The 14,536-nt window shown below is 45.8% G+C and overlaps 1 protein-coding gene across 3 annotated transcripts in view; it reads right to left on the reverse strand.

The window, feature by feature from the left end:
• Positions 1-12,046, reverse strand: part of BMERB1 (bMERB domain containing 1) — a 138,577-nt gene extending 126,531 nt beyond the window's left edge. For all 3 annotated transcript variants that reach the window (XR_014840728.1, XM_021086175.2, XM_021086174.2), the window contains exon 1: positions 11,763-12,046. Coding sequence is in view for 2 of the 3 variants with exons in the window: in XM_021086175.2 (XP_020941834.2) it covers positions 11,763-11,868 (106 nt within the window). In the remaining variant the exon portion in view is untranslated. The remainder of the gene's footprint in view (positions 1-11,762) is intronic.
• Between the last annotated feature and the right edge of the window lie 2,490 nt (positions 12,047-14,536).

The raw sequence follows: 14,536 nt of genomic DNA on the forward strand, positions 1-14,536 counted from the left end.
CAAAATTCAGAGAGGTTAGGGAACGAGTCCAAGATCACATGGCTTATAAGAGGTAAAGCCACTTAAAATGCAAGCCGAGTTCCTACTCTCTAACACTAGACTAATATGTTCCTATATTGTCCATGAATCTTCTGGGTCATGCCAGAGAGACCTGTCTCTGAAGCTACAAGGCTTCAAAACAGGAAAACTCTTTCCGCTGCATTTCTGTAAATGTCTACAAGCTTCCACTCCAGTTTTACCCTGAAGGCACTGTGAAGTAAGGAGCTGTAGTTCTCAAGTTTACAAGGAATGTGTTTTTAATCGAAAATGAAATTAATGAGCCAGAGAACAGAACTAGTACTAATAATCCCGAGAAGGGTCTAACTGACCTTATCTGTATCTATATTAATAGACACCTCAACTAATCCCAGGAAATAGGAAAGGCAGTAGGATGAAGTCACCCGTGCTGGGTTCAAGCTCCAGCTCTGCCACTTACTGGCAGAGTGGCCTTGGGCAAGTTGTTTAATCTTTTTGAGCCTTAGTGGTCTTTGTTTTTGGGTTTTTGGGTTTTTTTTTTGGTCTTTTTGCCTTTTCTAGGGTTGCACCCATGGCATATGGAGGTTCCCAGGTGAGGGATCCAATGGGAGCTGCAGCTGCCAGCCTACTCCAGAGCCACAGCAACGCGGGATCCGAGCCGTGTCTGCAACCTACACCACAGCTCACGGCAATGCTGGATCCTTAACCCACTAAGCGAGGTCAGGGATTGAACCTGCAACCTCATGGTTCCTAGTCAGATTCATGTCTAGTTGGATCCGTTTCTGCTGCGCCACAACGGGAACTCCAGAGCCCTAGTTTCCTCATCTGTGAAAGAGATCAATAAATGGCTCCACTGCAGCTCATTATCATAGGGTATTTGGAAAAGAATATAGTAGAGGATGCCTGCAAACCCACTCTTGGAGCAGGCACACACAAAGTGCTCTCAGTGTATGACATTTCTTATAATCACTCGACTTCCTTAAGAATCTTCAGTTTTGCTCCCTTAGCAGTCTCTGTCGATGCATTCTAACTAAAAAACAATTATCAGTAATTCTGACTCTGATTCATCCAAAGAAACCAAAACCCCCAAACTTTGCTCTGGTCCTTGGTCACCCCAGGTGGACACTGCAGGAAATGGGGAGCTGAGCCTTCTCCTGTCCAGCCTCCTATGAACTTACTCTGGGCTCTGAAATGCACTCACCTCCTGCCTGACTTGTCTCCCTCACTCGTTCAGAGCCTAGCAAGCCTGACTGATCCATCTGCAGTCCTCAGGTCAAATGCGCTATTTCATGTCTGTCTGCACAAGTGCTGTTCCCCCCAGTCAGTGCTGAAATACTGTTCACCTTTTCAGGCTACTTCAAGAGTCTCTTTCCCCAACAAAGACCTACTGTATAACACAGGGAACCATATCCAGTATTTTGGAATAAGCTATAAGGGAAAAGAATCTAAAAAAAAAAAAAATATATATATATATATATATATATATATATATAATTGAATCACTGCTGTACACAAGAAACTAATACAACCTTGTAAATCTATACTTCAATAAAAAAATAAAGGCCAAAAAAAGTTCTTTTCTCTTTCCGACCCATAATCATTTCCTGATGTGACCACTTGGACCTACTTTGCGTTTACATTATTATATTATATAAAGTATATCTGTTTTTTGTTTTGTTTTGTTTTTTGGGCCACACTTGCCAGGGATCAATCCTATGCCACAGCAGTGACAATGCCAAATCCTTAACTATGAGGTCACCAGGGAACTCCATACCTGAACTTAAAGAGTTCTTAGGAGTTCCTGCTGTAGTACAGTGGGTTAAGAATCTGACTGCACAGCTCAGGTCACTGTGGAGGCCCGGGTTTGATCCCCAGTCCATGGCCATGGGTTAAAAGATCCAGCATTGCTGCAGCTATAGCTTGAATACAATCCCTGGCCTAGGAATGTTGCCCGTGTGGCCACAAAAAAAAAAAAAAAGCGTTCTTTTTCATTCTGTTTTTGTTTCAGGGTTTTGTTTTGTTTTGTTTATTTTTTGTCTTCTTAGGGTGATCCAACCAGCATCTATAACCTACACCACAGCTTGCAGCAGTGCCAGACCCTTAACCCACTGAGCAGGGGCCAGGGACTAGTATCTTCACAGATACTAGTCAGGTTTGCTACTGCTGATCCTCCACAGGAACTTATTCGGGTTTTGTTTTGGGTTTTTTGGGGGTTTTTTTTGTTTGTTTGTTTTTGTTTTTGTTTTTTTTTGTCTTTTTGCTATTTCTTGGGCTGCTCCTGTGGCATATGGAGATTCCCAGGCTAGGGGTCCAATCGGAGCTGTAGCCACTGGCCTACGCCAGAGCCACAGCAACGCGGGATCCGAGCCGCGTCTGTAACCTACACCACAGCTCTCGGCAACGCTGGATTGTTAACCCACTGAGCAAGGGCAGGGACCGAACCCGCAACCTCATGGTTCCTAGTCGGATTCGTTAACCACTGCGCCACGACGGGAACTCCCTTATTCTGTTTTTTAAAAGTAATTTAATAACATTTTTACTCTGGTAAAATACACATAACATAAAATCTTAACCATTTCAAAGTATATAGTTCGGTGGTATTAGGTACATTCCCATTTTACAGACAAAGAAACTGAGGTCCAGGGAAGTGAGGCAACTTGCCCAAGATCACAGTCTTGGGAAGCAGCAGAGGGGGGACTGGACCACAGCCAGAGAACTCCTTAAGGGGGAGGCCTGGATCTTCTTCATAAGCTGACCCACCGCAGGGGCTCAAGTGAACAGTAAGCGAATAGTGAAGGGATGGATGGATTGTTCAATAAGTGCCCTTGCGGGGAGCTTTGGGAGTGATGCTCTGATGGGCTACCCTAAAAGAGCTGCCACCTGTGCTGATCCCCAGCCCTCAGGATCATCCAGGTAACAGGTGAATCACATGAGTGAACCAGACAGGCCCTGAGGTTTCTTTCCAAGGGGAAAAGAAACAGGAAGGAAAAAAAAAAAAATAGCTGGTGCACGGACTCAGCTTTTGGGATCCTCATCTCCCTGCCTGGGGCTGACGGTTCACCTGCAATGTCCTTTCCCCTCTCTTCACCCATGGAAACCTCGCTCAGCTTCAGGTGCAGCGCAAACACCCATCCCTGCCGCCATGCTGGAGCCCCCTGGGGAGAGCCTATCTCTTCTTCTACCCATTTCCAACCTCTGCCTCCACTGAGTGTTTGTTTCATGCTGCTTATCCTGGTTTATACATGAAAATCATGGTGCTCTTCACATGTGTGGCCCCTCCACTTCCCAAATCTGTAAGCGTCCTAAGCCTGGGAGCTTGTGTCTTATTTCCTCTCTAATCGCTGCAATATCCAGCCAGGTGCCGGGAATAACAGACATCAGCGAGGAACATTTCGAGTCACGGGGAGCTAGAGTCAGGCTCCAGTGCCACCACTTACTAGCTTCGTGACCTTCAGCTTTCTTAACCTCCTTATGCCTCAGTCTCTCCATCTCTAAAAAGGGAATAGTAATCTGGAGTTCCCCTTGCGGCGCAGTGGTTAACAAACCCAACTAGGGTTTGCGGTTCAATCCCTGGCTTTGGTCAGTGGGTTAAGGATCTGGCGTTGCCGTGAGCTGTGATGTAGGTCGAAGAAGTGGCTCAGCCCTGGCAATGCTGTGGCTGTGGTGTAGGCCAGCAGATACAGCTCCAAATAGACCCCTAGCCTGGGAACGTCCATAGGCCACAGGTGCAGCCCTAGAAGAGACAAAAAAAAAAAAAAGGGGGAATAATAATCTGCTGACCTAACAGAGTTGTTAGAATTTAATAAGCTCGAGTTCATGGCTAAGACTCATTAAATACTATTATTATTAATAAGTTTAATAATTAATCAGAGACCAAAAATAGGCATACTTATTTTCCCTTCCATTGACACATAAGAAGGAAATGCTTCTAAAAATTGAACTTAAAATAATGAGTAGGAGTTCCTATTGTGGCTCAGCGGTAGCAAACCCGACGGGTATCCATGAGGATACGGGTTTGATCCCCGGACTCACTCAGGGGGTTAAGGATCTGTGAGCTGTAGTGTAGATGGCAGACATGGCTTGGATCTGGTATTGCTGTGGCATAGGCTGGCAGCTTCAGCTCCGATTCAACCCCCAGCCTGGGAACCTCCATATATGCCGCAGGTGCGGCCCTAAAAAGGAATTAAAAAAAAAAAAAAACCAGCTCATGTTAGTCTTCAGCTTAACAATCAGCAGCAGCTTCCCCTGCAATGGAAATACAATCTGTACTTTCCTTTTCACCACAACCTGTAAGGTCCTACCCTGTCTGGTTCCTCTCTGATTGACCTCTGCTCTCTAGCCTGACTCTCTGGGCTCCAGCCACCCTGACCTTCTGTCTCTTCCTCTAATTTACCATGGGCCTTTGCATTTGCTGCCCAGATCCCTGATATTAACATGGCAAAATGTCACCTCCTTAGAATAGGGGACGAAATATCCCTCCCCTATTAATTTGCATGTAAACCTCATTACCTGAGCAACATTGTTTGTTGGCTTATGTACTATCTGACACCTTTGCTCCCAGTTCATTGCCTGCTTTCCCTTAAACAGAAGTTCCATGCTGGCAGAAAGCTTGCTCCACACTGTATATCCGCAGCCTCTAGAACAATGCCTGACACTTATAAAGCAGTTAATAGCTATTTACTGAATGAATAAATGGAGAAGGAACAGATTCTAGTCATTTTTCACTTTTTATTTTTATATTTCAGATGAATGTGAATTTCCTATAAAGTGCATGTACTATTTCTGTAATAAGAAAAGAGAAATAAGGCTAAAAGCAATATAAAATGGAAAGAATAAAATTAGCATTTGAAATCAAACAGATGAAATTAACACAAACGTGACACACAATCCCTCCCAAGAATCTCTTATATAGATTGCCAAAGAAACCACACAGGGCCCTGTGGGGCTCCTGGGCACAAAAGCCTTTCTGTGTCCCCAGTTTCTTGTCCTTAGGACATGGGCCTCATTCAGCCCCCATGGCCTTCCCTGAGTTCCAAGGGGCAGGTGCAGACAGTTGCTGATCAGGGAGGGGAGGGGATGCAGAGACAAGGGAGGAACGGTCCAGAAACAACAGTACAGTCTTGGGGCAGGATCCTGGTTCCCTCTCAAGAGATACACATAATGAAGAAGGCATCTTATACACCTAAGAGAAGTCAGATTCCTTATGCCTCTTTTAGAAATGAAAACTTTAAAACTGAACAGCTTGGAGCCCTTCCTTGTGCTTCTCCCTCACCGGATTGCACCCTAAACACACAATCACCTGTGAGCTAAAGAGGAGGCACCCTGAGCACAACTGCCTGTGGGTCAAAGATTATAAACACATGATGTTGTTCAGGAACTTTCCTAGTTTGTCCTAATCACTGCTCCATGTGCCCTTCTCCAAGTTTGTTGTGGGGTTTTTTTGCTTTTTTATTTATTTATTTATTTATTTTTTGCTTTTTAGGGCCACACCTGCAGCATATGGAGATTCCCAAGCTAGGGGTCGAATTGGAGCTACAGCTGCCAGCCTACACCACAACCACAGCAACACAGGATCCGAGCCGCGTCTTTGACCTACATCACAGCTCACAGCAACACGTGATCCTTAACCCACTGAGCAAGGCCAGAGATCGGACCCGCAACCTCTTGGTTCCTAGTTGCTAGTCGGATTCGTTTCTCCTGTGCCACGATGGGAACTCCCCTTTTCACAAGTATTGTTATTCTAGGAAAAAATCAAGATGCCACCACCCAGAAGACCACCCCCAGAATCATGCCAAGATCTCCTGACACCAGCTTCCGTGATCAAGATACTAAGATAGAAGAATGCAGGTTTGCCCCCACCCTGATTCTTATCTGAAACCTGTTTTTCTCCTTTTAGACTAGAAAACCCCCTGCGGTTCCTCCCCAAAGCGGGGACACAGTCTTTAAGGCATTAGCCCGCTGTGGCCTCCTTTGCCTGGCAAAGCAATAGAGGCTATTTCTTTTTCTCCATCCAAAACTGTCTGGGCGTTTCTATTCAGCACCAGTGGACAGAGGCAACACCAGCAATTCCCATCATTTCCGTCTCCATGCTGTTTATTAAACCTGAAACACAAGCCAGTTTAATGATCTGCTTGCCAGTCAGCACACACCCTTGGACTTCTAAATAACCCTCACCTCTCCTGGGCTCATAGAAGGATGGTCGCTGGAACGTTCCACTTTATTGTAATATCCTGCTCCTGGCACATTTATTTCTAGCTCTATGCTTCTGCCAATGCTGTTACCTTTCCTGGCATCTCCTACCCACCGTGCCACCCTCCCCCCCCCACGCTTCCCCATCCAACACCTTCATCATGTTTTAAGGCACACTCCTCTCTTTCCAGAAACAGCCACAACCACTAACAACCAGGCTTATAAAAAGCTCTGCGCTTTGTCAAAAGGCACGTTGTCTGTGTGTCTCCCTCAATTAATTACAGCTGGGTGAAAGCAATATTTTTATGTACCTAACCACCCTGAAATGTCACTAGGCATTTTCCAACTGAGTTAAAAAAAAAAAAAAAAAAAAAAAAACCTACTCACTTCCAGCAGAAAGAAATGCTATCAAAGGTGGATGGGAGCAGCTGCTTTGACACTTTCTCAAAGGAGAAAATACTAGGTGGTTTCCTAGGGCACACTGATTTCAAAAATATGCACCGCCTAAAAGCTGAGTGTTAAGTTTTATGTGGGGCAAAAGGCGGACTCTAGCCCGGGAGGCAGCATTTCAGATAGCTCTGAAACACAGTGCCAAGGAGGTAGGGGAGAATGTCAGGATATATGTGATTCTGGGGAAGGGGGAGGTCCACGCAGCGAAGCACACGTTTTGCACAAGGTCACTGCTGGTCTCGTGAAGGTTATTCCTCATCCCCAAGGGCAGACATCACCATGAAGGATTTCAGTGCTTTTCTAGATATGAGGAGATGCAAGAATGGAGCGCATAAAATCCCCTCCTGAAAATACTTTTCTTTTTTTTTTTTTAGGGACGCACCTGCAGCATATGGAGGTTCCCAGGCTAGGGGTCTCATTGGAGCTGCAGCCACCCACCTACGCCAGAGCCACAGTAATGAGGGATCCAAGCCATGTCTGTGATCTACACTGCAGCTCACGGCAACGTCAGGTCCTTAACCCACGTGGTTCCTAGTCGGATTCGTTTCTGCTGCGCCACACCGGGAACTCCCTCCTGAAGATCCTGAAGATGTTGGTCTGAACACCTGTCCTGCCAGTGTTCCCAGAGCACAGACGGCCTCCCTCCCCATCTCCACCCTGAGCTCTTTCAGGGGGTGTTGAGGGTGGGCAGCTGCAGCGGCTCACCATTCAATCCCTGCAGAGGCAGATGGCAAATGCCAACCTCCAGTTCACAGGTGCAAAAGCCATTTCCCACACCTTCTCGAGAGGAAGAAGGTGGTAAATATGCAATCATTACCTGGAATTTTCAAAAAAAAAAAAAAAACAAAAAACAAAAAAAGGATGCAAGGACAAACTGGTAGGCTGGAATAATCTCCCCCAATTCTATTGGGTGCCATCAGCTTACATCCTATTGTGACAACCATTCAGCATGGATGGAGGGCTTACTGTGTGCCAGGCACTGTGCTCAATGCATTACATCCGTGGTCTCACTTAAGCCTCCCAACAGCCAGAAGTGGTTCTTATTACCCTTTTGGAGGAGGTCATCAAAAGGGCGTGTCCACTGGTTGACTCTGCAGCTGGACCGAGACAATCGGAGGCTCCTCACTGCCCCTACCCCCATTCATCCTTGCAATGTACATTCCACCCACTCTTCTTGCCAGGAGCTGGATCGAGGCTGCAGCCTTGAGAGAGTAAGGTTTTGCTGAGACCATTCGGATGGGATATACCATGAATCCTATTAAGGCCTCTAGAAAAAGTTCCCATCGTGGCTCAGCAGAAACAAATCTGACTAGTATCCATGAGGACGCAGGTTCCATCCCTGGCCTCGCTCCCTGGGTTCAAGATCCGTCATCTCTGCTACAGCGATTCAACCCCTAGACTGGGAACCGCCATATACTGGGGTGCGGCCCTAAAAAACAAAATAATACAGAGTTCCCATCGTGGCGCAGTGGTTAACGAATCCGACTAGGAACCATGAGGTTGCGGGTTTGATCCCTGGCCTTGCTCAGTGGGTTAAGGACCCGGCGTTGCCGTGAGCTGTGGTGTAGGTTGCAGATGCGGCTCAGATCCCGAGTTGCTGTGGCTGTGGTGTAGGCCGGGGGCTACAGCTCCGGTTCGACCCCTAGCCTGGGAACCTCCACATGCCACGGGAGGGGCCCTAGAAATGGCAAAAAGACAACAATAAAAAAATAGAAACAAAATAATAAGACCTCTAGAAACTACAGAGATTCTGGACGGTAGGTGCGGTGCCCAAAACAAGCCTTATGTGCAAGTTCCCGAGTTGTTAAATGTGCCACCTATCAATTTGGAGTGGCTGACTCTTTCTTTAGTCTCTTCTTTCCAGTTTCAGATTTTACTCAGAAGTTCCCAACGCTTCAAACCAACATATACCCATGTAACAGACGACTCACAGAAAAATTCAGCAATTTTCCCAGCAACTGCAAACAAAAGCAACAAAGTGTTACAGCTGGTCTGGATCCATTTAACCTGATTTCAAACTTCCATTCTTGGCTGCTATACTATACATATCTTTTACTGCAAAACTATAGTTACAATTCTGTGGCACAGGTTCAATCCCTGGCCCCGGGAACATCTGCATTCCATGGGTACAGCCAAAAAACTTAAAAAATAAATAAAAATAAAAACTACATTTAAAATCAGTTAATTCAAAAGACAGCAGTTAATACAACCTTAATTGAAAATGATTGGTTCTGCAGTCTTTTCTCCCTTTTCAAGTCTTTAAGTAACACTACTCAGTGTTTAATGTAAAATATTTAAATATGTGTAAAAGTTAAACAGAGCGTGTCTTTTTAATGGGCTTCTCTTTTTCTCTAGCATTTCATGCATAGTGACACTGGCTTGGCAATTGTTATGCCACAGAAACAATAGTACTAATTTTCACACTTCATTAATAAATAAATGGAGGCACCAGATGTCCCAGGATGGATTCACAGATCCCTTGGGAGTTGAGAGAGCATCTCCAAAAAAAGCCACTTTAATAAAAAAGAAAACGCCAGGCTGCAGATAAGTGTCTAGAAATAAAAGTTGCTAAACGTAACAATTCCACATTGAAAATTCAAAAGTCAAACTCTCCACCAATGCCTTCAGAAGATTTTGAGTTTGGGGAGCTCCCGTCATGGCTCTGCGGTAACGATCATGACTAGCATCCATGAGGTCATGGGTTCGATTCCCAGCCTCGCTCAGTGGGGCAAGGCTCCAGCATTGCCATGAACAGTGGTGTAGGTCGCAAATCTGGCACTGCTGTGGCTGTGATGTAGGCCAGATTGTACCCCTAGCCTGGGAACCTCCATGTGCCTCAGTGCGGCCCTAAAAAGACAAAAAAAAAAAAAAAAAGATTTTGAGTTTGAGCAGGTAAAAATGAAAAAAAAAAAAAAAAAGTGGGGATTCACACCAAAAGCAGATCAGAAACTGGCCTTGTATCTGAACAGGAAGCAAGGCTCAGTCTCTGATGGTTGGAACAGAAAGGATAAGAAAGCCTTTTCTGCCAAGCGTTTAACAGCTTGCAGCCTGAGACTTGGAAGTACAAAAACTTCAGGGGCTAAAACGCTATAAATCGGGTATTCACAGCAGTTCTTCTGCATGCTTGAAAATTTCCCTAATAAAATAGTGAGAAAATAAAAACCTATAAATTAGAGACCAACATTGTGGTTTTAGTCCAGGGAGTCCCTTTCTGTAATTCTTTGCAAAGGATAAAAGCGAGTTCCTTCAATAAATGTAGTCAGGAAATAATGGAGCAGCCAATATATTGAGCACTTATCTTAAGCTCTACACACACCATCTTACTGAATATTCACAATGAAGCTAGCAGGTAGGTACCATTATCATCTCCATTTCAGAGAATGGAGGCAGAGTGAGGCTTGAAAAATGACTAGTCACAAATTTGGTCACATAGCCAGCTAGCGGGGAGAGGAAGGATTCAAATCCAGGGCTTCTGTGAGTACAGCTTTTAGTCTGCATGGACCCAGCATTCTTTCAGGGCCACTGTGAGCTCCAGAGACCAACAGGCTGCTAGATACTCATAAAATCATCCAACGTGTTCTGGGATCCTCTTCACAGATTTAGAAAGCTTCCTGAAAACAGGAAAGCAATACAACTTCCTGTTAAAAGCAGAGAGGAGTTTGAGGGGCCCACCAAACCTGAATTCAAATCCTGGCTCTGCTATTTAAATCCTAACACCTAGCAAGCTCCAGTTTCTCCATCTATGTAAGGGGAGCCCTAAGTCATAATATTCCCCTCAATGAGGTCACTGCAGTGATTGAATGAGAGGAGGCATTTAAAGTTCTTAGCACAGGCAAGACCTAATACATGGCAATCTATCAACAAAAGGCAGCCATTATGGGTATTATTTTGAGCTTGCAGGAACACCAGAGACCCTCAGCCCCGGTGTCATGCCCAAGTACCAAAGCCAAAGAGCTTTGAAAGGATGAAAGAGGAGGAAGGACTCAGACTTAAAAAAAAAAAAAAAAAGGAATGCACACTCTGGGTTCCAGGTGAAGAACTAAGATATCTGATTGTGATTTCTACTTGAACCCGTGAGAACCAGAGTACAATTGAGCCATTCGAGGAAGGCTTTCTGAATTTAGTAATTACAGGTATTACACACACACACACACACACACACAATCTTCTACCAGGTGAAGACAAGAAAAGAGCGTATTCGCAATACTTTGGTCCAACATAGCTCAGAGCCAAGGCAGGAAGCTGAGGGTCCTTGTGAAGGGCGAGAGGGCCCTTCCCAGCCCAGAAGGAGAAGGCGAGGTGAAGCCAACAGTGCAGGCGCCGGGGAACCGCGAGGTGCCCTGGGTTTGCAGAAAGGGTGGGTGACCCTGGGGCCCCTGCAGCTGCCTCTATACTTTGAGGGCAGGAGTTTCAACTACACCATCCTACTCATTAAAAACAAAATTCCTTCGTTTATTTGTAGACGTTGTTGACCCCCAAATACTGTAGGGAGAACCAGCAAATGCAGTCTGTCCGTTTCAGAACTGCCTTCTAGGACTGTACCCAAACCAGAGTCAAGCGAGAAAGAAGGGCGTGCACAGGGTCAACCCTAACCCTAACCCTTTCCCTCCCACTCGCGACTCTGGAGAAGGCGGGGGAAGAAACGCTGGGAATTTCAGGTGTGCCCCGAACCTCGCGCCGGGAGAGAAGCAAAAGCAGAAACCCAGCGGACACTCCCCCCTCTCCAGGGACGTGGGCGCTTTCCAGGATGGTCCAACGGCTCCAGCGTCCTAGGGCATCCCTGACAGAGAAAAGACCATCCTCCCTCGGCTGTGGGAAAGACCCTACTTTCCAAGACCAAGTGCGAGCTTGGATCCAGGACCCAAGTCCACCCCGAGCTCCTGGCTTAGCTGCCTAGCGACTCCGGAGCCTCCGGGTGAAGCCCAGCCCGGTGGGTCCCCCTTTTGTTCGCGGGAGAGCGCGTCGCAGCGATGCGCATCCCCCCAGCGCAGAAAACCCCGCTGCGGGGGCGCGTCCCTTGGTCCGCTCGGTACCACCCCTGCGCTCCGGAGACCACCAGCTCCCGCGCACAGATCCCCAACTGTCCCACTCCTCGCTCGAGTACTCACTTCTCCCCAGTCCCTCCGCTTTCCACGCCGTCTCCTCCACCGCTCCATAGCGCCTCAAAGGCTTCTCAGCTTCCAGATGGATGGACAAAGATTGCTTTAACTCCATCGCTGATCCCCGCGAGCAGGTCAACGGGTCTCCCTCTACTCCATCCCCGCCGCGGGCTGCAGGCAGGGAGGCGGCTCCAGCCAGCAGCGTTTTAAGGGGCCGGGCGCTCGTGACGCGGCTCCATCTCTTCCGCCGCCGCCGGGGCTGGAGAGCGCGGACTGGTACCTCGGAGGGGAAGGACGCTGGCTGCAGAACGCATGCGCAGTGGACGTTTGGGGGCGGGGCTTTTGGGGGCTGGGTAGAGAGAAAGGGGGCAGATGACAACTCTACGAAGAACAACAAAAACAACAACTAAAATAGAACCAATCCAAAGGAAGGGAAAACAAGGCAGCAGCCCATCCTGGAGCAGGTGGCGATGCTTTGCATGGGGCTGGCACTGCGAGTGGCTTGTGGTATGTCAGCGTGCTGCTAGGTTTTGAGTGGGATTTGTGAGCGCATCTGTGGGCGATGGATCCATCTTTGTAGGGAGTGTGCAGAAGCATGAGTGTGGACCTGGATCTGTGGGTTCTGTGCTTGGATGAGTGCGTTTTTGTGAGAATCTCTGTCGTCTGCATTTGTGTGTATTTTGAATTTGAACATGAAGTGAGACAGTCTTGTCTGCCATTGCCGGTGTCGACTCTGTACCTGTTTGCATGAACTTGAGAGAGACATGAAAACGTTTTGGACACAAGTGTAACAAAGCTGTTTGGAACATGGATCTCTACTTTCCACAAACCCAGACAGAGGTTTATCTTAACAAATCATGACAGCATTAAAAGTACAAAGTAATCAGCAGAATAGTAATATTTCCTGAATGACAACTGGAAGCTAAACATGCCCCAATATCTGTGTGAAACGGATACTAATTCGTTAGCTTTTTCTTATAGCAGATGAAATTGAAGATAGATTATTTGCACAACTTCCTCCTCTCATCAAGTGGTCTGGTCAGCATTTGAATCTAGACTTAGCCTCTTTATTGTACTGACCTTCCTGGCTGCCGAGATATGTAGTTTTCTATTGAGGGGGGAGGGAAGGCTCTGTAAGACATGGGGTGTTTATTTGTTGTTGGTTGTTGTTTTTGAGATGTCATCTGGGGAGTTCCCTTCGTGATGCAGCGGAAATGAATCTGACTAGTATCTGTGAGGTTGCAGGCTCGATCCCTGGCCTCGCTCAGTGGGGTTAAGGATCTGGCATTGCCAGCAAGCTGTGGTGTAGGTAGCAGACAGGGTTTCGATCCCACGTTGCTGTGGCTGTGGCTCTGATTAGACCCCTGGTCTGGGAACTTCCATATGCCACAGGTGTGGCCCTAAAAAACCAAACCAAAACAAAACAAAACACCCATAAGATTAAAACAAATTAGAATGAAGAGATAAGTAAGATGTGGTCTTTCCACACAGTGGAAACTATTCGTCTTAAAAAGGGAAGAGGATTCTGTACTAGAACATGGATGCAACTTGAGGACATTATACTAAGTGAAATAAGCCAGTCACAAAAAGACAGGCACATTACAATTAATATATACATTATCGTTATGTATACAATACATATAAGTATGAGGTGCTTAGAGTAGTCAAAATTGCAGCAACAGAAAGTAAAATGGGGGGAGTTCCCATCATGGCGCAACAGAAACAAATCCAACTAGGAACCATGAGGTTGCAGATTCAATCCTTGGACTCGATGAGTGGGTTAAGGATATGGCATTGCCATGAGCTGTGGTGTAGGTCACAGATGTGGCTCGGATCTGGTGTTGTGTGGCTGTGGCGTGGGCTGGCAGCTGCAGCTCTGATAGAACCCCTAGCCTGGGAACCTCCATATGCAGCAGTGTGGCCCTAAAAAGCCAAAAAATAAATAAATAAATAAACCACACACACACACAAAGAAAAGAAAGAAAAATAGTGGGTGCCAGGAGATGGGAGAGGGGAGAATGGGGAGTTATTGTTTAATGGGTATAGATTTGCAGTTTTACAAGATGAAAAGAGTTATGAGGATGGATGGGGGTGATGGATGCACCAAAATGGGACTGCATTTAATACTGCTGATCTATACACTTAAAACTGGTTGAACTGGTGAGAGAAAAAAAAAAGGTTCTGTGTTCAACTGAAAAGACTCAGAACAGATAAAACCTTAGTGAAGTAGGAAAAAAGAAAACACTAATGATAAGCGAGTAAATGAAGGAAATAGAAAACCCAAAGAGCAGTAGAGAAGATGAAGAAACCAAAAGCTGATTCCTTTGGAGGGAAAGGCTGATAAGAAGGTGAACCTTCCAAGACACATCAAAATAATAACTCATGAGTAATATTAAGAATGACAAGAGAGACATTATAACAAATATAGGAAGATCTGTTAAAACAGTGGAAATGGATAATTCTCTTTAAAAAGCAAACCATCGTAATGTATCTAAGAAATAAAAAAGCAGATCAATAACCATTACAAAAACCTAATTGTTCATATAGAAATTTGTTTTTATCCTCAGTCCCACAAAGGCAGCAAGCCCAAATAGTTTTGTAGGTGAGTTTTAACAAATAACAGACAATCCTTATTTTATAAAAATTGTTTCAGCGCTCCTTTTATGAGGATAGTAGAATGTTGATAGCAAAACCAGATTAAAATGGTACAGTAAAAAAAAGCTAAAGTGAGCTCACCTATGAACACGGGTACAAAAAATCTAAATAAAAATACATCATGAACA

This window comes from Sus scrofa, chromosome 3 (assembly GCF_054392235.1).
Source record: "Sus scrofa isolate SSC_HxYL_T2T_F1_AM1 chromosome 3, Sscrofa_HxYL_maternal_Yorkshire_Landrace_v2.0, whole genome shotgun sequence".
NCBI classification, from domain to species: domain Eukaryota; kingdom Metazoa; phylum Chordata; class Mammalia; order Artiodactyla; family Suidae; genus Sus; species Sus scrofa.